The 22,626-nt window shown below is 35.7% G+C and overlaps 1 protein-coding gene across 8 annotated transcripts in view; it reads left to right on the forward strand.

Moving 5' to 3' along the window:
• The window catches only part of TSC1 (TSC complex subunit 1), a 47,397-nt gene that overhangs the window by 18,929 nt on the left and 5,842 nt on the right, over positions 1-22,626 (forward strand). For 7 of the 8 annotated variants that reach the window (XM_074210826.1, XM_074210822.1, XM_074210821.1 and 4 more), the window contains 18 exons: positions 542-694; positions 2,577-2,721; positions 3,714-3,868; positions 4,373-4,446; positions 5,152-5,327; positions 6,024-6,139; positions 6,518-6,629; positions 6,943-7,055; positions 7,323-7,392; positions 7,965-8,069; positions 8,341-8,896; positions 9,511-9,554; positions 10,223-10,389; positions 12,336-12,518; positions 12,893-13,003; positions 13,601-13,723; positions 20,764-20,951; positions 21,050-21,208. In XM_074210826.1, the coding sequence (XP_074066927.1) occupies positions 542-694; positions 2,577-2,721; positions 3,714-3,868; positions 4,373-4,446; positions 5,152-5,327; positions 6,024-6,139; positions 6,518-6,629; positions 6,943-7,055; positions 7,323-7,392; positions 7,965-8,069; positions 8,341-8,896; positions 9,511-9,554; positions 10,223-10,389; positions 12,336-12,518; positions 12,893-13,003; positions 13,601-13,723; positions 20,764-20,951; positions 21,050-21,208 (2,750 nt within the window). The remainder of the gene's footprint in view (positions 1-541; positions 695-2,576; positions 2,722-3,713; positions 3,869-4,372; positions 4,447-5,151; positions 5,328-6,023; positions 6,140-6,517; positions 6,630-6,942; positions 7,056-7,322; positions 7,393-7,964; positions 8,070-8,340; positions 8,897-9,510; positions 9,555-10,222; positions 10,390-12,335; positions 12,519-12,892; positions 13,004-13,600; positions 13,724-20,763; positions 20,952-21,049; positions 21,209-22,626) is intronic. The other variant, XM_074210827.1, reaches the window with a different exon arrangement.

A 22,626-nucleotide genomic window follows, 5' to 3' on the forward strand; every position in this document is an offset into this window, starting at 1 on the left:
TTTTCATCATCTTTCATGCATAGACTCTTATGAAAGAAAAGCCTATAAATTCTGTTAACCTGTAGGGACAACAAAGGAGGGTTCTATTGTATCAATACCTATTTTCCCCTTTCCTTGGTTGGTAGTATATAGAAACTTCTGTATTTGAAAAGCTTGAAACTTTGTGATTTGGAGTGTGAGAATACTAATATTTTCTAAAGGATTCTAATAATATGCCACTTTTGTCCTTTTTTTACTGTAGAGATTTTACATTTTGTCATATTAGTTTGTTTCTTTTTGTTTATGATGCTTGTTTGGAGTTTAAAATTTAAGATAGGTCCCCAAAATGAAGGCCAAAGAAAAGCCACTTTTAATCGTTACTCTTTTGTGCGCTCTCTCTTGCTCTCTCACTCTCTTGCTTTCTCCCTCATTTTTTTGCCTCAAAAAAGCAGATTATGATTATTTAAAAACTTGAAGACTGATAATAAGATTCAGTCAAAAGTGTTACATTTATTAATTCCTGTCTGAATGTATGAAGTAAACTTTATTTTCTCATTTTTAGCACCTCATGGACAAGATTAATGAATATGTGGGCAAAGCTGCTACTCGTTTACCTATCCTCTCCTTACTGGGGCATGTCATAAGACTGCAACCCCCATGGAAGCATAAGCTCTCTCAAGCGCCTCTCTTGCCTTCTTTGCTTAAGTGTCTCAAGGTAGGCATTCTAAAGATTTGACTGATTTGTTCTATGAACTTAGTCTCTGAAATACCGAATAACTTGGAACCAGTTAATAATCATAGCATGTAGTTGTAAGCATTGTAGCCTTTGGAGTCATAGTCCTAGGATCTTCATCCTAGTTTTGTTACTGGTGTAACAAGTCCCTTCACCTTTGTAAGCCTTAGTTTCTTCAATATAAAGACAACATCTGGGACTATTCAGTTTAAATGAAAGTATATAGTAAGCACTTTGTAAATTATAAAGTGCTGTAAAAATAGGATAGTTTTAAAGTCATACTGTTTAAAATTCGTCAGTTTTGTTCAAGTATAGTATAACAGGTGCCTTGTACTCATTGAATTTTATGATACCTGGAATACTATGAATGTCTGATGCCTGAATTTTCTTAGCTAAGTACAATATAACTTATTAGTTATCTCTGTTCAGAAGGTTATAATTTCAAGCAGTTTTGATTCTAAACTGTATACTTCTGAAGTTGTTAAAAATTAGGTGGTTACTCCATCTTTTTTATATTGTGTTAAAATGAATGGCATTTTATCTAGGTGCTCTGTTGGACTAACCATAAAATAGTTTGAAAGACCTTACTAAAAGTATTTACTTTATATTCAGAACTTGGTTAATTATCCAGGCTTTCACATTTGTTAATATCATAACTTAATGAATATCAACATATTTTAAAAATATACAAAGCAGCATTTTCTAGCCTAGACACTACTGTCGAAAATCATATTTTTTAATACCTCTCTGGTAATAGAAGACTTAGAGTTCATATGAAACATTGTAGTACAATGAAAGGAGCCATGAATTTGGAGTCAGAGGATCTAGGTTTGAATACTGGCTTTGTCATTGCTTATTGACCTTGGATATTCCACTTAATCTTTCTGGTCCTCAATTTCTTTATCTGTAAAATAAAGGGTTGATAATAAATCATCTTTGAGCTCTGAATCTCTAGGCTCTCTATATCTGATTTTTATGAGTAAAAGTTACAGATTTTAGAATGTAATTTGGGATTCTTTATTATGCTAGAGATCGTTAGATTCCTTAGTCTTGATTGATATCCTCTTACCTAACATTGTTTCTTGAATATTTAACTAGAGTGACTTGGCATATAACTTAAATCATAATTCATCTGAGACCCAGTGACAATCTGAATTTTTTTTTTCTTGTGAGTTCAGTTAAACACTACTCTCCTTTGAGTTTTTTGGCAATGTGAGATAACATAGCTTTTTTCAGAGGTAGCCTTATTCTTCTGATTTACTTTTTTGTCTTTCTAAATTGGTTTCTTCTTAGATAATCTTATAATTCAATATTCTTTTAAATAGAGAAAAATATTGACTCTTTTCTTTAATGATGAATTACTTGGTTATAAATGGCAACCTTTGCCACCATCAGTGATCAAAGAATAAAATAATACTACATAGTTTAGGATGTCTCTGACTAGGATCTAACATATATAACCCTGAGAACATGATAATAATATATAATCTAGTTTTGATTTAACATTAGAAAGACCTTCTGATGGAAAGTAGCTTTTTATGCTTTTATTTGAATGCTGTAAATAGGTTCTAAGTGGTTAGGAAATGAAATTTTGCTATATGTTGTTACTACTCATTCTATGTTGAGGTATATGCTAAGAACTTTTTAAAGATTGATTAATACAGAATTGTTAAAAGTTATTTATGTTGACTCTTTTTAGTTTATCTCCAAATCCTTAAGGAAAAGTTGTGAAGTTAGCAATGAATGATCTTTTAGTATGAAGCTCACTCATTTAGATTCTAATCAGGTAGTATGTAGTGCTGATGCTAATCTTGTTTCTGGCAGGTTGTCTTCACCCTTCTCACTTGGCTTTTCCTCTCTGCAGACTGATACAGATGTAGTAATACTCACAACAGGAGTTTTAGTCTTAATAACCATGCTGCCAATGATTCCACAGTCAGGCAAACAATACCTTCATGACTTCTTTGATATTTTTGGCCGTCTTTCATCATGGTGCCTGAAGAACCCAGGTAAGATTCTTGTTGAATTCCATGTCAGACACTAGGTGGAGCATATGAGGTTTTTTTCCCCCCTTGTTATTCTAGGTAAATAGAATACTATTATGGTATGAGCTCAATTTGAGTGATTTACATATGTTCCTGGAAATTAGCTATAGATACACATCTGTTGAGCAGCTGAGAGACCCTTGTATTTTAGTATTCTTGTACCAGAATGTTTCAGTCTCAGAGAAGAAATCTGGTATAGCCTAAGATATTTCACTTTTTTAGTAGTTAAACTAGGTAAAATAGACAAACTTGAGAGCAGAGATTATACCCAGCACTTAGCACAGTGCTTGGCATATAGTAGGTACTTAGTAAATACTTGCTGATCAACTGACAACTTAAAGCATTACAAAATGGAGTTGAGACTTCTCTAGATTTTTGTACTGTATAGAAGACCCAGCTCTGAGCCTTTTTGATGTGCTTTCCTACTGATACTCTTGGAAAAAACTTTGCCTTCTAATGCTAAGAAATTTTATTTGTATATGTAAAAAGAATAGGGACAAATGTTACAGACTAATTAGAGATCTGGTTTCAAGAGGTATAGAATTTTCTCTCTGTTTGCAAGTAGCATAACTCCATCAAAGTGACTCCTAATCTTATAAGCATGTGATAAATTCTTAGTCTTCTGTCAATCCCAGCATGAGATATTAGCTTTGCAGGGATAGAATATGTAACATTTTTGAATATTTTCCCACAGCTAAACATGTAGAAAACAACTAACATAATGCCAGGCCTTTTTTTTTAAAATTAGTGGAATATTCTTTTGAAGTTGGAAATCATTATTTTGTAATTTGTCCCTTTTAGACTTTTGTCTGTTCTAGGTTCATGCCTCTAACTAAGCTTGATGCTTTTCAGCCAGAATTCCTGGTTCTGCAAAATTTTCTGGCCAATGTGTATATTTTCTGCTTTTTCTCATATGCCTCACTATTGGCACTTTCTAAAGAGTCTAATTTCTTTAGGTCATGTGACAGAGATTTATCTCGTCCATCTTCATGCCAGTGTTTATGCTCTCTTTCATCGCCTTTATGGAATGTACCCTTGCAACTTTGTCTCCTTTCTACGTTCTCACTACAGCATGAAGGAAAATTTGGAGACCTTTGAAGAAGTGGTAAAGGTAAAGCATGGTTTACTGGTCTTTTATGTTGTTGTTCAGTTGTTTTAGTTACATCCTACTCTTCATGACCACATTTTTGGGGATTATTTGACAAAAATACTGAAATGGTTTGCCATTTCCTTATCCAGTTCATTTTTACATATGAGACACTGCAGGAAAAGAACATTACTTGACTTGTCCAGGGTCATACAACTAGTAAATGTTTGAGGCTGGATTTGAGCTCCTGAAGATGAGTCTTTCTCCCTCAAATCCTGGCACTTTATTCACTGTACCACCTGTGTCCAGTCTATTTAGTTAAAATAAATTTTATGTAGTTTTGATCTGTAGCTGTGATGCATTCTACTCAAATGAGAGACTTTTGAAAAGAAGTATGTTGATTTTATTTCATAAAGAGGAGTCTGAGTTTTCTATACCTGCAGACTCTCCTTGAATTGGCTAGAAAAAGTTAAAACTTTTTTTTAAATGAAAGCATCAACATTTTTAATCTTTTTTTTTCCCTTTTAGCCAATGATGGAACATGTTCGAATTCATCCAGAATTAGTGACTGGATCCAAGGACCATGAACTGGACCCACGCAGGTACTGGAAACTTAAGCTGCTTAACAGCAAACATTTTAAATAGTACTTTAGCTATCAAGAGTTTTTTTCCTAGGAATAAAATCTTTTGGATTATGTGTGGCATGGTCTTTTTCTTTTAATTAGTGGATGTTATTATTTTGTTATCCTCCCAGAATTTTGGAACGTTAGAAAGAAAATTTTTATTCCCAAAAAGGGCTTATTATTTGGAAAATGAAAAGGTAGAAAATACATTTTTAAAAAATGGAAAAGAGTAGTGTGGATCAATATTTTCCGCACTAAATTGATGAATTGTGGGGAGAAGCTTCAGGCTTTTATATAAGGTATTTGACACAAGGTATTGGTGCTTTGGAGATTCTGAGTCTCCCTGTTTGCTTCTTTGAGAAACAGTCTTCTATGGTACACTCTTATCAAATGGAGCATGGTTTTTGTTTGTTTGTTTGTTTTAGGATTTTGCAAGGCAAATGAGAGTAAGTGGCTTGCCCAAGGCCACACAGCTAGGTAATATCCACTGTGCCACCTAGTTGCCCAGTGCTTTTTAAAACTATACTTCATATATGTGGCTAGGCATTTGAAACTGAAATTGGCTTAATATAGTTCTTTTTGTGCTAGAGTCAGATTTGCAGAGCAAATATGTAGCTCTTAATATGCTTCCAAATCCAAGTTGGTTTAAACTTGTATTTCATGACTTTCAATTCCCTGTTACAGGTGGAAGAGATTAGAAACTCATGATGTTGTCATAGAATGTGCCAAAATTTCTCTGGACCCCACCGAAGCCTCATATGAAGATGGCTATTCTGTGTCTCAGCAGAACTCAGCTCGCTTTTATCATCGTCCAACTGATGCCACCATCAGCCCTTATGTTGATACACAGAATAGCTACGGTAAAAAGAGAGAACTCTAGGATTTATCTTCTTTAAAGCTTTTTTTCTTTAAAAAAAACACTATTCCTTCTGGTGATTTCATTTTTTCTCTGGGACAAGAGTAATTAAAGACTTGGGCATTCTTCTCAAAACTTTCTAATTTAAACTGATTTCCTTACTTCCTTTACTTAATCCCAAATTAATGGATTTATAGTTTATAATTTAAAGTCTTCTATTTTGATTCCTATATGATCAACTATCAGTGATGTCATCAGACTCAAGAATAATATCTTTTACTATAATGAAAATTTAATACTCAGAATGTAAAAAACAGTTTTGTTACTGCTCAAAAGGAATATCTAGTTTCCAAACACTTTTGTTATGCACAATAAAGAAGGATCTACTTGGCTTATAGAATTAAGTGTACCTGATAGTTGGATTAATACCTGTATTAAACCATAAATTTCTACCATAGCATTAAATAAAACTGCCATCCACATTAAACTCATAATAAAGAATTCTGAAGAATAGCTGAATTGAATACCACTAAGTTCTTTTTATAAAATCTATTTCCAGAACCTGTTAAATGTTGGGCAGAAAATATTAGCCCTTTATCTCTAATGAGGCAATAGAAAGAATTGGATGATTTAAGAGAACCATGTTCAATTAAAATGATCCAAAACCAGTTATTAATCCTATGTATGTCTTTCATTTTAGGGAGTGCTACTTCTACCCCTTATTCCACTCCTCGGCTGGCGTTGTTAAACACGCCAGGGCAGCTACCTCAGGTTCTGAGTTCCTCATCTACACGGCTGTCAGCTGAGCCGTCACAAGTATGGTGCCTATTCTCTATCTTTCTTTGTGTTGAAACTGGCTCAATTGGATTAGAAATTTATTGCATAAATAGATTATTTCACTGAGACCAGAAATTATTCATAAAGATCCATGGCATAAATATCTAATTTTTTTTTGCCCCTTTTGTTAGTTTTGCCAAAAAAAAAAAATCGACCAAATAAGTGTTACTTTGATTGAGTTAGTTTAGTGTCTTTTGAATTTTAACAACTCTGTCTTGTTCATGTCAAAGTTACCTGATGCTATTAGAAGGCACATACCTGCAGTGATTTCCTGTGGTAATAAACAGCGATAGGCATGTAATACCTTCAGATTTGCTATTTGTTCATTGTAGTTATCTACTGTCACTAACTTTCTAGGTTACTATATGGAGCCCTTCTTCAGTCTGTGGTATGACCACTCCTCCAACTTCACCTGGAAATGTCCCACCTGAGTTGTCACACCCTTATAGCAAAGTCTTTGGTACTTCTGGTATGTATATCTGAGACCAGTTTTTTATTTTTATAGGTTAATGAAAGTTAACTTTATAAATATCTCTTATACCTAGCTTTGCTAAAGATTTGAGAAGTGAATCTCTAGACATTGGTAAAGCAAGCTACTGGGAATTTCAAAGCATGTAAACTGATCTCCCAAATATGAAGACTGCTGACAGGCATTCCCAAAAGAAGAATTGAATTATAAAAGTTTAACTGTGGGGTAATAGTTGAAGCTACAAATAATTAGAAGTTCACATAAGTAATTTAGCAAAGGATTCATATCTTTTCCATGCTTATCTTTTGATCAGGTGGGAAAGGAACTCCTTTGGGAACACCAGCAACTTCCCCTCCTCCTCCCTGCCATTCAGATGACTACGTGCACATTTCACCCCCTCAGGCTATAGTCATGCCCCCCAAGAAGGTAAATGCCAGGCTTGCCTAGCTGCCATCTTTTTTTCCTGCCTAATCATGAGGAATTGCTTTTAACTTGATTTTATAAAGCCTAATTATACCAAATTTGACTTTGGCCTGATATTTTGTCAGGTTTGAGTTAAGGTAGCTGGGCGAATCTTTAAATTCTCTGCCTAATTATATGGTGTAATTATGGATTCTTCTTTTAAAACATCAGTGAATGTATACATAAACTTATTCTCTGTTGAGAATGTCCTTTTTTTTTTTTTTTTTTTAGGAGGACAGACTGGATTCTGTGAGACCATGTCTCCACAGACAACAACATCTTTCTAATGATAGAGGATTAGGTAAAATTTATTATTCAGCAGTGGTAGATTTTACACTCTATCTTCCCTCTGTTGAGTCAAATCATATTCTTCAGAAGCATAATTCTAAAGGTTAAAAGATGGGTATTAGGGATGGGCCAAGAGAAAGACAAATGAAATATTGAAATAATTCACAACATTGCATTTTTAGGTACCTTGGTTACCATACTTAGTTAATAGAAGTCCGATCTAACTTGTTTAGCATCAGTTTTTTTCAAGTACTTTATAAAACTAATGTTTTAATTAGTTTAATGAACAGAGCTATGTAGATAGATGCCTTTTATTTTATCTCTCTTAAAAACTTAATCTTAGTTTATTTCATTTAGTGTTGAATCACTAATTTTGAAAACAGTGAAACTAGATCATTTTTAAAATTCATAGCAATGTTCAGGGGAAACTCTGGAGAGATTATCTCCAGAGTGAGTATTTTCTAGCTTTCTTAAACAAGTGGGATACATACTGAAAATCCTCAGTTGCGGGGTGTGTGTGGGGGGGTAGGCTTATGCTGTCAATGTTGTTATCTTTATAAACTAATTTGTCCATTTTTTCTTTAGAAGAAACATCTGACAATAAGGGTTCTGTCACTTTAAGTGATCTTCCAGGGTTTTTAGGTGGTCTAGACTCTGAAGAAGATAGTGTTGAAAAAGATAAGGAAGAAGGTAATACATAAGGAACTCTTTTGTCAACTAGCATTGAATTATAAAATTAAATAGCCTTATTTTGCCATAAAAACTGTATTAATATCAGTGTACATAGCCATTTAATTTTTCTTAGAAAAAAGCTTTATTTCAGGTCTACTACAAGGTAAATTGATACTAATCTTCCATCTTGAGCCAGACATAAATACTGTTAAATTGTAGTATATACTCTGAAGTCTATCTCACAATCATTGAACTCTCTGGTTTTTCTTCTTCATTCTTTTCCTTTTAGCTGCAATATCAAAGGAGCTTTCTGAGATCACTACAGCAGATACTGAGCCTGTGGTGCCTAGAGGAGGATTTGACTCTCCTTTCTATCGAGACAGTCTCTCATGTTCTCAGAGAAAGTCCCATTCAGCATCTAACACTCAAGGTCCCAGTGTGAGCACTGAACCTCTAACTTCTTCTCTGGACAAACTTGGGCCTGACACACCAAAGCAAGCCTTTACACCTATAGATCGACCCTGTGGGTGTGCCAACGAAAGCCCTGCTAGTAACAGGGAAAACCAGACGTCATTGGAGACAAACATCTTCACACCTAGCCCTTGCAAAATTCCATCTCAGAGAAAAGTAGGTTTTGGAAGTGGACAGCCTCCCCCCTATGATCACCTTTTTGAGATGGCATTGCCAAAGACTGCTTACCATTTTGTCAGCAAAAAGACTGAAGAGCTCTTAAAGAAAGTGAAAGGAAATATAGAGGAAGATTATATGCCGTCCACTTCCCCAGTGGAGGTACTGGATAGGCTAATACAACAGGGAGCAGATGTGCATACAAAGGAGCTGAACAAGTAAGTAACTTGAACTTGTTTCTAAACCCCCTTTTGTTGTCTTGGTTGGGATTTTTCTACTTGAGTAAGGAGGGACAGAAAGTAGATAAAAATTTGGAGGAGCTTAGTTGACTTTGTGAACTGGAATTTGTTATAGAGTATAAAATAAAATCAAGCCTGTCTTTTCTAGACAGGTCTTCTTTAGGTCTGATAAACCTAATAAATTATATACTCATTGCTTTAGACTTAATTGAATGGTGATTTTAATTCTTTGTCTTGAATCTATTGCTTTTAATATGTTTGATCATCCTTTGGCTAGTGACATTTGAAAAACAGGTTGTGATGTTTACCCTGAGAGGTGCTTAGAATTAGGACTATAGGAACAGTAATTAAAAGTAATCTCTCTAATGGGATACCTGTTCATGAGCAGTAAGGATTACAGTGTCTCAAGAGGCTCTTCTTTTACTTTTGATAAGGCAGTTTCTAAAAATAAAAATGAGTTAAATGTTATGATTGGGAAATCTTTAGCAGAAATGGTTCAAATAAAGGGGAACGGAGAACTTCAGAGTTATTAAAGTTCCAGGAATCTTAGTTTTCAATCTAAATAATCACTTGAGTAAAATCTTTCTTTGTAGGTTGTCTTTGCCCAGTAAGTCTGTCGATTGGACCCACTTTGGAGGTAAACTTACTTTGTTTTGAACCCGGACTAAAAATAACTAGTTCAGAGGCCCCCTGATATTTCTATATGCTTGTTCTGTCCCAGAAGTACATTGTAGGAAGGTGATCACTCTACTCCTTAAGCTATAGTCATTAGACCTGCAGTGATTTCCTGTAGTACTGCAAAGCAGGCCTTTGCTGTTTTTGAAATGTGGTAAGTGCCACTAATTCAGTCATTAGGAAAATTGATGGATTATAGCAGATATTCACTGCAGGTTTCCTTGGAGAAAGAAGTTAGAAGGAGAATTTTGATGGAATAAATGGAAAAATTCCATACACTAATGGAATATCTGGATAAATAGACTAGGAATATTAAATTTGTAGCTGTGATCTAAATTGGCAAAAAAAAAAGCCTCAAAAGAGTAGTCTGTTTTTGTCCAACTAGTCTTTTTAAGAGAGAAGACATAGGTACTTGATAAACAGTCAAGACTTACTTCTTAAGCCAGTGAATTGGCTGACTCTATGTAGCTAGCGGGTTATTTCCAAAGATTATGTGATTAGTTTTTTTATAATTTGTTCCCTTAGCTTCCCTTACAGTAAAATATACCAAATCTTCATGGTTAGCTCAAGATTGAAATGTTCAGAGGAGGGGCTTGAGCATTTATTCCCTACCTTTAACTCCTGGTTTAGGCTCTCCACCCTCAGATGAGATTCACACCCTTCGAAACCAATTGCTGTTACTGCACAACCAGTTACTATATGAGCGCTTCAAGAGGCAGCAGCATGCTCTCCGGAACAGACGACTCCTACGGAAGGTGATCAAAGCCACAGCTCTGGAGGAACACAACGCTGCTATGGTGAGGCTTTGTGCAGCTGTTCAACACTGGTCTGAATATGCAGTAGTAGTGGGCTAGTTGAAAGAGCATTAGACCTAGAAGTCAGCCGACTGGGCTCTAGTCTTGACTGAGTTATCATTTATTTCATGACATGGAACAAATCACTTCACTTCTGTAGGCCTTGGTGTCCTTATTTGGGGGGGAAAAAAAGAATGGAAGCAGTGTGATTCAATCCATAGATAGATTATTTTAAAGTCAAAGATTTAGGTACAAGACTTGCTTCTGACAATACTGGCTCTGTGACCCCTGAGAAAGTTGCTTGACCTGTCTCTCAGTGCCAGAAGCAACTCTCTAAGACTATAAGTTGCATTACAGTTGCTGTTCAGTATTAGAAAGTTTTCTCACTGGGAATTATTTATGTTAATGAGATAAAAAAATCCAACTACAAAAGGGTTATGGGGGTGAGAGTTGTATATTTTCCAGTTGAAGATCATTTATTATACTACTCATGATAGAATAGCAGATTGTTAGTCTGCAAGTTTAGCACTGTGTCTAGAGGGTGCTTAAGGAATATTTATTGCATGACTGCAAGGTGAAAATTCATTTTTTTTTTTTTTTTGAGTGTGAGAATGGTCTCTTAAAAGGATGCCTTAAGGGGCGGCTAGGTGACACAGTGGATAGAGCACCAGCCCTGGGGCCAGGAGGACCTGAGTTCAAATCCAGCCTCAGACAATTAATAATTACCTAGCTGTGTGGCATTGGGCAAGCCACTTAACCCCATTTGCCTTGCAAAATCCTAAAAAAAAAGGATGCCTTAAGCATAAACTATTTTCATGCTAGAAAGCTTAATTGTGATAGTATAATAATTGAGAAGATTTTTCTCTTGGTGAGGAAAAAAGTTTGTAATTAGAAAAATTCATTGTATAATCCTAGGCAATTTAATCATTACTCTGCCTTTGAAGGCATTTGATCCAAAAGCTTTAGATTCAAACCCTGGCTAATAGTTTTGAGTTTTGAGAAGCTTGAAAGAAAATCACTTTGAAAAGTCTCTTGGAGCAAATTACATTCACTCTAAGAACAGTGATTGAAGTCTTTTGTCTAAAAACTTTCCAAGTGTGAATTAGATCCTAGATATAAGAAGCAGTCAGCAATCTCTCATCATGAATTTTACCCTTAATTTTTTTTTTGGTTATTCATTATATTTTAAACAAAGTGTTGCAGTTAAGAAAACTTAAACTTTAAAGTTTAGCACCTGTGCTTTTATTGGGTCCCTACCCTCTCTTCCTCCAAGAGAGCCATTCTTTTTTTTTTTTTTAGATTTTTTTTTTCAAGGCAATGGGGTTAAGTGGCTTGCCCCAAGGCCACACAGCTAGGTAATTATTAAGTGTCTGAGGCCGGATTTGAACTCAGGTACTCCTGACTCCAAGGCCGGTGCTCTATTCACTGTGCCACCTAGCCACCCCGAGAGCCATTCTTAATAATAAGGAATAAATCAGAGGTAGGAAAAACTGGTTTAGAAAAACTGTCACCACACTGAAAAAAAATATGAAAAAGATTCATATTCCTAGTCCTCTCCTGTAAAGTAGTAGGAGCTACTTTGGAACTAAACTTGACTGATCATAAGTTGGAGCATTAAGTTTCAATTATTTTGCTGTTCTGTTCATTTCCATTTTTATAGCCATGGTATACACTGTTTTCCCAATCCTGTTTCCTTAATTTTCATCAATTGATGCATTTTCTCATTTTCTATATTCATCGTATTTGTCATTTATTACAATACTTGTAGTATTTGATTGATTTCATGTGCCACAGTTTAGGCATTTTTATTTGATGGCCATCTAAGTTGGGAAATGTTTAGTTTTTGTTATCTTTTGGGAAAAAATTATAGTACAAATATTTTTTAAATATTTTGTACAAAGCCCTGTGCTAGGCAATTAAAACTTCATACCACTTTTGGTTTCTGATAGAAAGATCAGTTGAAGTTACAAGAGAAGGACATCCAGATGTGGAAGGTTAGCATGCAGAAAGAACAGGCCAGATACAATCAGCTTCAAGAGGAACGAGACACTGTTGTGACCCAGCTCCACAGCCAGATCAGGCAACTGCAACATGATCGGGAGGAATTCTACAATCAGAGCCAGGAATTACAGGTATAAACTACAGTATGGAGCAAATGTTACCAGGGGAAACAGCCCAAAGTAAAGACCAGATAGGGCAAGAATATCTCTTTGTTCATTTCACCTAAAAGAGAGTGCATTTTCCAAGATCATAACATATATAACTTATCCAGTTGTTTGGTACTGGTGTTAAATCTTGATTTGTTTTTAAAACAATATAGGACTGTTAAGTCAAATGTATTGTTATTTTTGAAGCCAAGAAATTATATTTTAAGGGACAAAGGATAATCGTATAATTGAAGAATTGATTATTACCACTTGAAGGTTGGCTAGCCCTTGGAGTAGGTACACAATCTGGTCTCACAGTCAGTCATTATCTAATCTTCTGCCAACATCTGCTTGGACAGACAAAGCTGGAAGACTGCCGGAATATGATTGCAGATCTGAGGTTAGAATTAAAGAAGGCCAATAATAAGGTGTGTCACAGAGAGTTGCTGCTCAGCCAAGTTTCTCAAAAGGTAGGAAATGCAGTAAACTCTTGGACCTTTTGACAGCATTGCCCAGCACCATTTTTTCCATCTGGAACCATGCCTCCCTTTTCTACCATGAGACGCTTGCAATGGTGCACCCTTTTACAGAAAAGGAATAAGTTTGACCTTTAGGTTCGTGAGCTGTGTGTCTTCCTTTGGGGTTCATTGCAGATATGAAAACATCCATTTGCCCAGGAATGGGTGAGTCTTCCCACTAGCTTTGTTACTCCATGAAACCTGTAAATCTCTGCTCCGGTGGGTTTACATAATGAAATAATTTGTTATCTAGAGCCTGAGATTCATCCTTTGCAAAGTTCCCCTTTTGATTTTTAATTTGTTACAGATCACTTGTACTTTTTTTATTCTTTGAATATCAACCATTTGGCATACATTTTTTCCTATCTTTATGCCTTCCTTCTAACTCTTTACTTCTGAGGCCAGAGGAGTACTTTATTCAATTATTTGATTTTTACTCTTTAAAATAGTGTATGTTACCTTATGCTCTGCTTTGTGGGTTTCCTTTAGTAGTTTTCAGCTCTACAGAATTTATATCTGATTATTTGTATATGTTCATGTTTTGGTTAGCTTTCAAACAGCGAGTCAGTCCAGCAGCAGATGGAGTTCTTGAACAGGCAGCTGTTAGTTCTTGGAGAGGTCAATGAACTATATTTGGAGCAATTGCAGAACAAGCATGCAGACACTACACAGGTATGTTGGGGTCAGGAAAAATGAAAACTTTTGATATAGAGTATTGACATGTAGGATTTAATCAGATGGCATTGAAAATAAATGCTACTGAGAAAACTAGCCTTGTCGATGAGGCTGAATCTCCATAATAGAATCATTTTTCCCTGCTGTAGTATCTGTTGTTCTTGTCTATGTCCCTAGGCTAACAAACCAAGCACTTTCCAGCTGTCAGGTATGTTCTTGTACCCTCACAAACACCCTTTGTCAGAAAAAAGTGACCAGAAGAAAGCAGGTTCTGTTAAATGTCAGGCCTGGGGGGCATTTGGGGGGCATGCTGGATTATGTCTTCCCTTAGTAATTGCATGCCATTTATTTTCCTTTAGCTTTTAATTCTGAACTTAATTTTTATTAATTGTTGACTTTACTTTTGTCAATAAGACTATTTTGATTTTGGCTTTATATTAATTTGTGACTTAACAGTATTGTTAAAGCAAATGTTTTATGTTAACTTCACATGAACTTGTATTGTTGTTAATGCTTTTTATTGAATAGAATTTTAATATAATTACTAAATGATTCCTGAAGTTGTTCATCATCCATAGTCTTGTTTAGGATTTAAGGAAATTCTCTTTGAAAAACATAGCCTTTTTTTTTTCCCCTACCCTCTGAAATAGTCTTGGAAAGGGGGCAAAATATAATTTTCTCATTAGGCCAAATTGCTTTCTACTGTATCTCAGGCTCTTGTTAGCTGACAGACTTTAAAACTATTTTAAGTGAGGCTATCTTGATTCTCGAAAAATGAAATGAATTCTTATTTGTATGGTTTAATGGCTTTGGAAAACTCACAGAAGGGGAAAATGACTTTGGATTGATGCTAGGTAAAGAACTTCATGTCTTTAGTCTCAGTTGTACTTAATATGCTTAGATATGCTAGTTATCAGAAGCACTGAATGAAACCAGGAGTCATTTAGGCTGTTAAAAAGAAAAAGAGCATCTAAGCACTTCCCTGTGCCAAGCACTGTGACCAGAGCAGACTAGACTCTGCCACATTCTAATAGAGAAAACCACATATAAAAAACTATATCCATACCAGATGTAGACAACACAGACAGGAAGTGATTTCAAAGGGGAGGCACTAGCCAGGATGTGGTGAGGGGCAGAAGGCTGAAAGGAGCCAGGAAAAGACTGGCTATGAGCCAAGTCTTGAAGCAATCTAGTCAGGGATTCCAGGAGGAAGAGAATTCTAAACATGGGAGATAGCCATGAAAAATCACAAAGTCAGGAGACGAATGCTTTGTGCAAGAACAGCAAGGAGTTAGGTGTGGGTGGATTGTAGAATCAGTGGAGAAGAGTTAAATATGAGAAGACTTAAAAGGGTCACAAGAAACTAGTTTGTAAAGGATTTTAGATGACAAACCAAAGACTTTGTAACAATCCTGCAGTAAATATGGAGCTATTGGACTTTATTGTAGAGAAGTGATATGAACAGACCTCCACATTAGGGAAAGCAGTTTGGTAACTGAGTGGAACTCATTTCCCTGAATTGGAGGCTGGGAGATCAATTAGAAAACTGTTGTAATCCAGGTAAGAAGAGATAATGAAGGGCTGAAATAGGGTGATGATTATGAGAGTGGAAAGAAGGGAGCAATATACTAAATATTGTGAAGGAAGAAACAACAAGATTTGGCAAAGAGATGACTATGTGAGTTCATTGAGAAACCAAGGTAAACTTTTATTTTATTATTTATTTATTTATTGGAATTTCAGGACGGGTTTTATTTTGAGTTTTACAATTTTCCACCCTCCATAGAAGGCAGTTTATTAATCTTTACATCATTCCCACAGTATTCATTGATCTAAGTTGAATGTGATGAGAGAAAAACCATATCCTTAAGGAAGAAACATGTAGTATGTATGTGATATAGCAGAATTATATAATAAGGCATTTTTTTAAAATTAAAGGTAATAGTCTTTGGTCTTTGTTCAAACTCCACAATTCTTTCTCAGGATACAGATGGCATTCTCCATTGCAGATATCCCAAAATTGTGCAAGGCAAATTTAAATATGAAAAATAGGTATATGAAAGAGGGAATTGAGAGAGAGATGATGAGCTTGTGAGCTTGGGTGGCTGGATATATAATGTAATCCTCCATAGTAATTAGGGAAGTTTGGAACAGATAAGAATTGGGGTGGAAGTATAATGAATACCATTTGTGGCATCTTTTGTGTGAGATGTCCACAAAAGAAAATATCCAAAAAACAATTGATATGGGACTCTAGTTCAAGATAGAGATTAGGGTTGCATGTATAAATTGCAGAATCATCTGCATAAAGATAGTAATTGAACCTATGAGAGCTTATGAGGTTTCCAAGAGAGGTTCTAGAGAAGAATAAAAAGAGAGCCAGCCTAGCACAGCCTTTCAGAACTGTTGCAGAGCATATATCTGAATATTTTTCTATTAATACTTTATTTTTTGAACTACATACTATATAGTTTTCAACAATCTTGTTTTTGCAGGGCAGCTAGGTGGCACTGTGGATAGAGCACCCAGCCCTGGAGTCAGGAGTACCTGAGTTCAAATCCGGCCTCAGATACCTAGCTGTGTGGCCTTGGGCAAGCCACTTAACCCTATTGCCTTGCAAAAAAAAAAAACCAATCTTTTTTTGCCAAGGTTTTGAGTTTCACATATGTCTCCCTTCCTCCCCATTGACCAAAAGGAATCTAATATAGGCTATATATGTATAACCATTCTAAGCAAAGATCCATATTAATCATGTTACGAAAGAAGAATCAAAAAAATTTAGACACAAAAAACCCAATACGTAAGATAACTAAAGATAGTAAGCTTTGGTCTACATTTAAACTCCATACTTCCTTCTGTGGAAATGGATGGTATTTTCCATCACAAGTCTTTTAGAATTGTCTTGAAATGAACACTTCCATCACAGTAGAATCTCACCCAGTGTTGCTATTAGTATGCTTAATGTTCTTAAAATCTGACTATTTTAGAGTCCTTTAATAATCCCCATATTAGTCAGAAAGGTAAAACTAACTTGTGTCTTAATTGAGTTCTTTAATAGTAGGCTACAACTAAGAAGAATTTGGAAACCATAGACATAGTTCTGTGCTCAAATGTTGGAAGGTATTCAGTCTTTTTTTTTTTTTAGAACAGTTTAATTTTTAGATTTTATTTGAGTTTTACAATTTTTTTTCCTCTTATCTTACTTCTCCCCCACCCCCCCTCCACAGAAGGCAATTTTCCAGTCTTTACATTGTTTCCTTGGTATACATTGATCCAGATTGAATGTGATGAGAGAGAAATCATATCCTTAAGAAATAAAAGTATAAGAGATAACAAGATCAGACAATAAGATATGAAGTTTTTTTCCCTAAATTAAAGGTAATAGTCCTTGGTCTTTATTCAAACTCCATAGTTCTTTCTCTGGATACAGATGCTATTCTCCATTGCAGATAGTCCAAAATTGTCCCTGATTGTTGTACTGATGGAATGAGCAAGTCCATCAAGATTGATCATCACCTCCATGTTGCTGTTAGGGTGTACAGTGTTTTTCTGGTTCTGCTCATCTAGCTCAGCATCAGTTCATGCAAATCTCTCCAGGCTTCCTTGAATTCCTGTCCCTCCTGGTTTCTTTTTCTTTTTCTCTTTTTGGTTATTAAGGTAAATTATGTTTTTTCCTTTTAATTTATTATTACTATTATTACAATAATTTTGTTATAAGAGTTAAACATCTCCCTCCCAAGAAGATAAGAAACCTCAAGAATAGTGAGAGAAAAAAAATGTACTTCAGTCTTCAGCACTTCAGATTCTAATGGCTCTGTCTCTGGGGTGAGTTGCTTTCTTTATCATAAGTCCACCAGAGAAGTTGCTTCAATATTTTTCTCACAGTTACTATTACTAGCTGTACCTCCACTCTATTTCTCCCCACTCTCATTTATTCTATTCTCTCCCTCCTTTCATCCTGCCCCTGTCCAAAAGTGTATTGTATCTGAGTACCCTCTCCCTCAATCTTCCCTTTTCTTCTATCACCTGTTCCCCCTTCCCTCCCCCCATTCTCCCCTTATCCCATTATTTTCTTATTTTTCTCTAGGTAAGATAGATTTCCTCCCTATTAAGTGTGTATGTTATTTATTCTCTGAGCCATTTCGGATGAGAATTAAGGTTCACTCATTCCCCCTTTCCACTCCATTGAAAAAGCTTTTTCTTGACTCTTATGTGAAATTTCTTAGCTTCTTCATCTCCTTTCCCATCCTCCCAGTACTTTCCTTTATCACCCATTGACTCCCATCTTTTTACTATATCAATATTCCACTCCTTCCTATGTCCTGTCTATATATGCTCTAACAGCTCTTATAAATGAAAAAGTTCATATGAGTTATCAATTTCTTCTTCCCATGTAGGAATACAGATGGTTCAATATCATTAAGTTCCTCATTGGTAGTCCTTCTCTTCCACCCCCTCTGTGGGACCAGAGTCCTGTACTTAGAGATCAAACTTTCTGTTCAGCTCTGGTTGTTTCAAGAGGAAAGTTTGAAGGTCCCATTTCATTCTTTTCCCCTGAAAGAGGATGTTCACTTTTGCTGGGTAGTTGATTCTCGTTTGTAAACAAGATCTTTTGCCTTCTGGAATATCATATTCCAATTCCTATGAGCCCTTAATGTGGATGCTGCCAGATTCTGTGTAATCCTGACTATGAAGCCTTGGTAGTTGAATTGTTTGTTTCTAGCAGCTTTTAGAATTTTCTCTTTGATTTGGGAGTTTTGGAATTTGGCTATAATATTCCTGGAAGTTTTTCTTTTGGGATCTCTTTCAGGAAATGGCTGGTGAATTCCCTCAATTTCTGTTTTCTCCTCTGCTTCTAGGATCTCAGGGCAATTTTGCTGTATTATTTCTTGAAAAATGAAGTCTAGGCTCTTTTCTCGATCATGGCTTTAAGATAGCCCAATAATTTTTAAATTATTTCTTCTGGATCTGTTTTTGAGGTCGGTTGTTTTTTCCAATGAGATATTTCACATTTTCTTCCAATTTTTTGGAAGTTTTATTTCTTCCTGATTTCTTGCGAAGTCATCAGTTTCCTTTAGTTCCATTCTGCATTGAAGGAGTTATTTTCTTCAGAGAGCTTTTTATCTCCTTTTCCAGCTGGCCAATTCTGCTTTTTAAGACATCCTTCTCATTTGCCTTTTGTTTTGCTTTTTCCATTAGGCCTAGACTGATTTTTTTTTTAATTAAAGATTTTGAGTTTTACAATTTTCCCCCCAATCTTACTTCCCTCCCCCTCCCCCACAGAAATCAATTAGTCGGGTCTTAACTTTGTTTCCATGTTGTACATTGATCCAAATTGAGTGTGATCAGAGAGAAATCATATCCTTAAGGAAGAAACAAAAAGTATAAGAGATAACAAGATCAGACAATAAGATATCTGGTGTTTTTTTTTTCCTAAATTAAAGGGAATAGTCCTTGAACTTTGTTCAAGCTCCACTGTGCTTTATCTGGATATAGATGGTATTCTCCATTGCAGACAGCCCAGAATTGTCCCTGATTGTTGCACTAATGGAATGAGCAAGTCCATCAAGGTTGATCATCACCCCCACCTAAACTGATTTTTAACATTATTTTCTTCAGTATATTTTTGTATATCACCAAGCTGTTGATTTGGTTTTCATGATTTTTCTACATTGCTCTCATCTCTCCTCCCAGTTTTTCTTCCATCTCCCTTAATTGCTTTTTAAAGTCTTTTTGAGCTCATCCATGGTCTGAGTCCATTTTCTGTTTCCTCTTGGAGGTTTTGGATAGGGAAGCTTCGATTTTGTCGTCATTGGAGTATGTGTTTTGATCTTCCATGGGACTAAAGTCCCATGGTCAGATGGTCAGATTCTTCTTTTTCTGTTGTTTACTCATTTCCTCAGCCCAAGACTAATTTACAGAACTTCCAAGGCTTTGGGGTTATTTTTTTGGGGGGGGGGGACACTCCACTGGGACCTTTATTCCTCCAGGGTCTTATGCTCTCTTGCCTGTGCTTTGATAAGTAGATGACCACCACCTCACTCCCTCTGCCCTGGTGTTGTAAGGAAGGATCCTGCTTGGCCAAACTACAACCTGGATCTGAGTGTAGGCAAACAGCAGAGTCCTACCCCAAGGGAGAGCAGAGAAATTTCTGCAGTCTTCCCTGACCCCCTTACCATCTGTGGACTTTGCTTTGGGGGTGCAGGCTGCTTTCTCCAGATTCTTGCTGCAGATTCTGTGGCCAGTGCTCCTCACTCCATGCTCATTCTGGTGTAGCAGAATTCTCTCCCCACCCCTTCAAGCTGTTCCAGGGTTGTGCTGTGATGGGCTTTTTCTGACTCTCAGTCCTGGTGAAAACACCTTTTCCATGAAACTTCTAAGTTATCTTGGGCTGGGAAAATGTATCACTCAGACTTTCTATGGGTTCTGCCCCTCTAATTTTGGCTAGAGTCATAATTTGTTGGCTTTTGGAGTTAGAGTTTGTGGGGGAAGGAGTTCCTGGGAAATGCTGTCTCCACACTTTGACCCCCCCAAGATATTCAGTCTTAGAAAAGCAATTGAGTTTTCTAATATTTAACATTTTAGGTAGTACAACTCCTGAAGTATCACAGAGGATTTTTTCCCCTTTATTATTAGTTTACTTTAGAAACTTTGAATTATTTTTCCCTAAGAATCTCATACTCGTATGACTTTTTTCACCATGATTTATTCAATATGTTGGAAATTATAAATGGATTACATGCTACCTGATTTGACTGAAATGAACAGGGCAGGCCTATCTTCTTTAACATATTTGGAAAAGAATTCTTGTCAAAACTATTGGATTAAAAGTCTCATAAATGTTTTGCCTGAGCAGACCTGCTCAGTTGGGGTAGCACATTGTAGCCCTTGTCTAGTCCTTTTGTTCTAGGGAATTAGTTTTTAGCTTTTGGTACAAGACACAAGTAGGTTCCATCCCTTTCATTTAAAAAAAATTATCTTAATTCATTAACAAGCATTTACTCAAGCTTTTTTTTTTTTACTTGATTGTTTTTAAGGAAGTGGAAATGATGAAGGCGTCTTATCGGAAGGAACTAGAGAAAAATAGAAGCCATCTCCTTCAACAGAATCAGCTTCTTGATACCTCCCAAAAACGAATTGTGGAACTAGAATCTCATCTGGCCAAAAAAGACCATCTTCTATTGGAACAGAAAAAATACTTGGAGGATGTCAAACTTCAGGCTAGGTAGCTTCCATTAAGAGAGGTTTTACATTATCGGTATTATAAGTAAAGCTTCTCAAATTAATGCTAATTTCTTTTGTGTGTTTTTTACCATATTTCAGAGGACAGCTACAGGCAGTAGAGAGCAGGTATGAAGCTCAAAAAAGGATTACCCAGGCATTTGAATTAGAAATCTTAGATTTGTATGGCAGACTGGAGAAGGATGGCCTCCTGAAAAAACTTGAAGACAAGACAGAAGCTGCTGAGGCAGCTGAGGAAAGGTAAGGACAAAGTAGGAAGAAAGAGGGATTACGTGTTCTGAAAGTAATGACTTGACACTTACATCATCTTATATTTGGCAACAAAAGATATATTTGGAACTAAAGAGCTAAGGCAGTGGTTTTATTTTAAATCCAATAAAACCACAGTCTTAAGTGCTTTAACAAAAAAAAAAATACACTTTGTGCCGACTTCCATTTCTTTTCCATCTGTGTACTGATTTTGGTAATAGTCATAGTATATCCTTTTCTAATTATTTACTTTGCATTACTTTGTTTTTCCTTTGTTCTCATTTAAATGTTGTAACAATTCATTGCATTGATTAAACCAAAATCTGCTGATTCTCTGATTCTTTAGATATTCAGTTTCCTGGTAGATGATTTTTTTTTTTTTAATGAGTGTTTTTGTTTTAAAAAATAAATTTCTTTTAATTTTATGTAGCTAGGTCTTTTTTAAAAATAGTGGTCAAAGAAGCAGTATGTCAAAATGGATAGAAAGCTGGACTCTAAGTCAGGAAATCCTGGGTTTTATCCTACCTTAGATGTACTGTCTCTGTAACTCTAGGCAAGTCACTTAATCTTTTAGTAGCCCAGGCAACTTTCTTAAAGAGATTTAATTTGCCAGGCAGTGTTGCATTGGTAAGAGGGAGTTTTCTCATTGTAAGTTCCCTATAGTAATTTAATTTCCTGTTGGTACAATAAATAAGATCCTTAAAATAGTTTTTTTAATGTTATTTTATTTTTCTCCAATTACATGCAAAGTTAATTTTTGACATTCATTTTTTTGTAAGCTTTTGAATTCTACATTTTCCCCTACCTTCCTTCCCCCCTTCCCATGATAGTGAGAAATCTGATATATATAATTTAACATAAACTAGATAAAAGTGTATGACCACTTTTTGGGAAGGGAGGGGCAGTGAAGGTAATCAGTGTTAAGTAATTTGACTAGGGGTCCTACATTAGTGTCCAAGGCCGGATTTGAACTCTGGTCTTCCTGACTCTGGGGCCAGTGGTCTATCCATCAAACCACCAAACTGAACCAAACACCTTTAAAATTTGTTATATTGCCACATTGCCTTCCCAAAAGGCTGCATGAGTTTTAAAATTCCATCAAAACTGATAATGCCTTTTCTCACTCAGACAAAGTCAACATTAAATTTTGTTTTTAAAATAATTTTTTTCCATTTTAATGGGAGGTGCAAATGGCCTGGATTTAATGTGCATTTCTTTTTATTAAAAGATATAGTTTTATCAATGATTATAATTTACATTTCCTCATTTGTACCTTTTGTTTATATTCTGAAGCAGTTCGGTTTGTCAAAGGAGTCTCCCTTCAATTCATGCCCTTCTTAAAGAAATTTTGTATGTGTCTTATTTTTTAAGACCCCAAAGATATTTTTGTGTAGCCTTCCTGAACCCTA

Source organism: Macrotis lagotis, chromosome 1 (genome assembly GCF_037893015.1).
Source record: "Macrotis lagotis isolate mMagLag1 chromosome 1, bilby.v1.9.chrom.fasta, whole genome shotgun sequence".
NCBI classification, from domain to species: domain Eukaryota; kingdom Metazoa; phylum Chordata; class Mammalia; order Peramelemorphia; family Peramelidae; genus Macrotis; species Macrotis lagotis.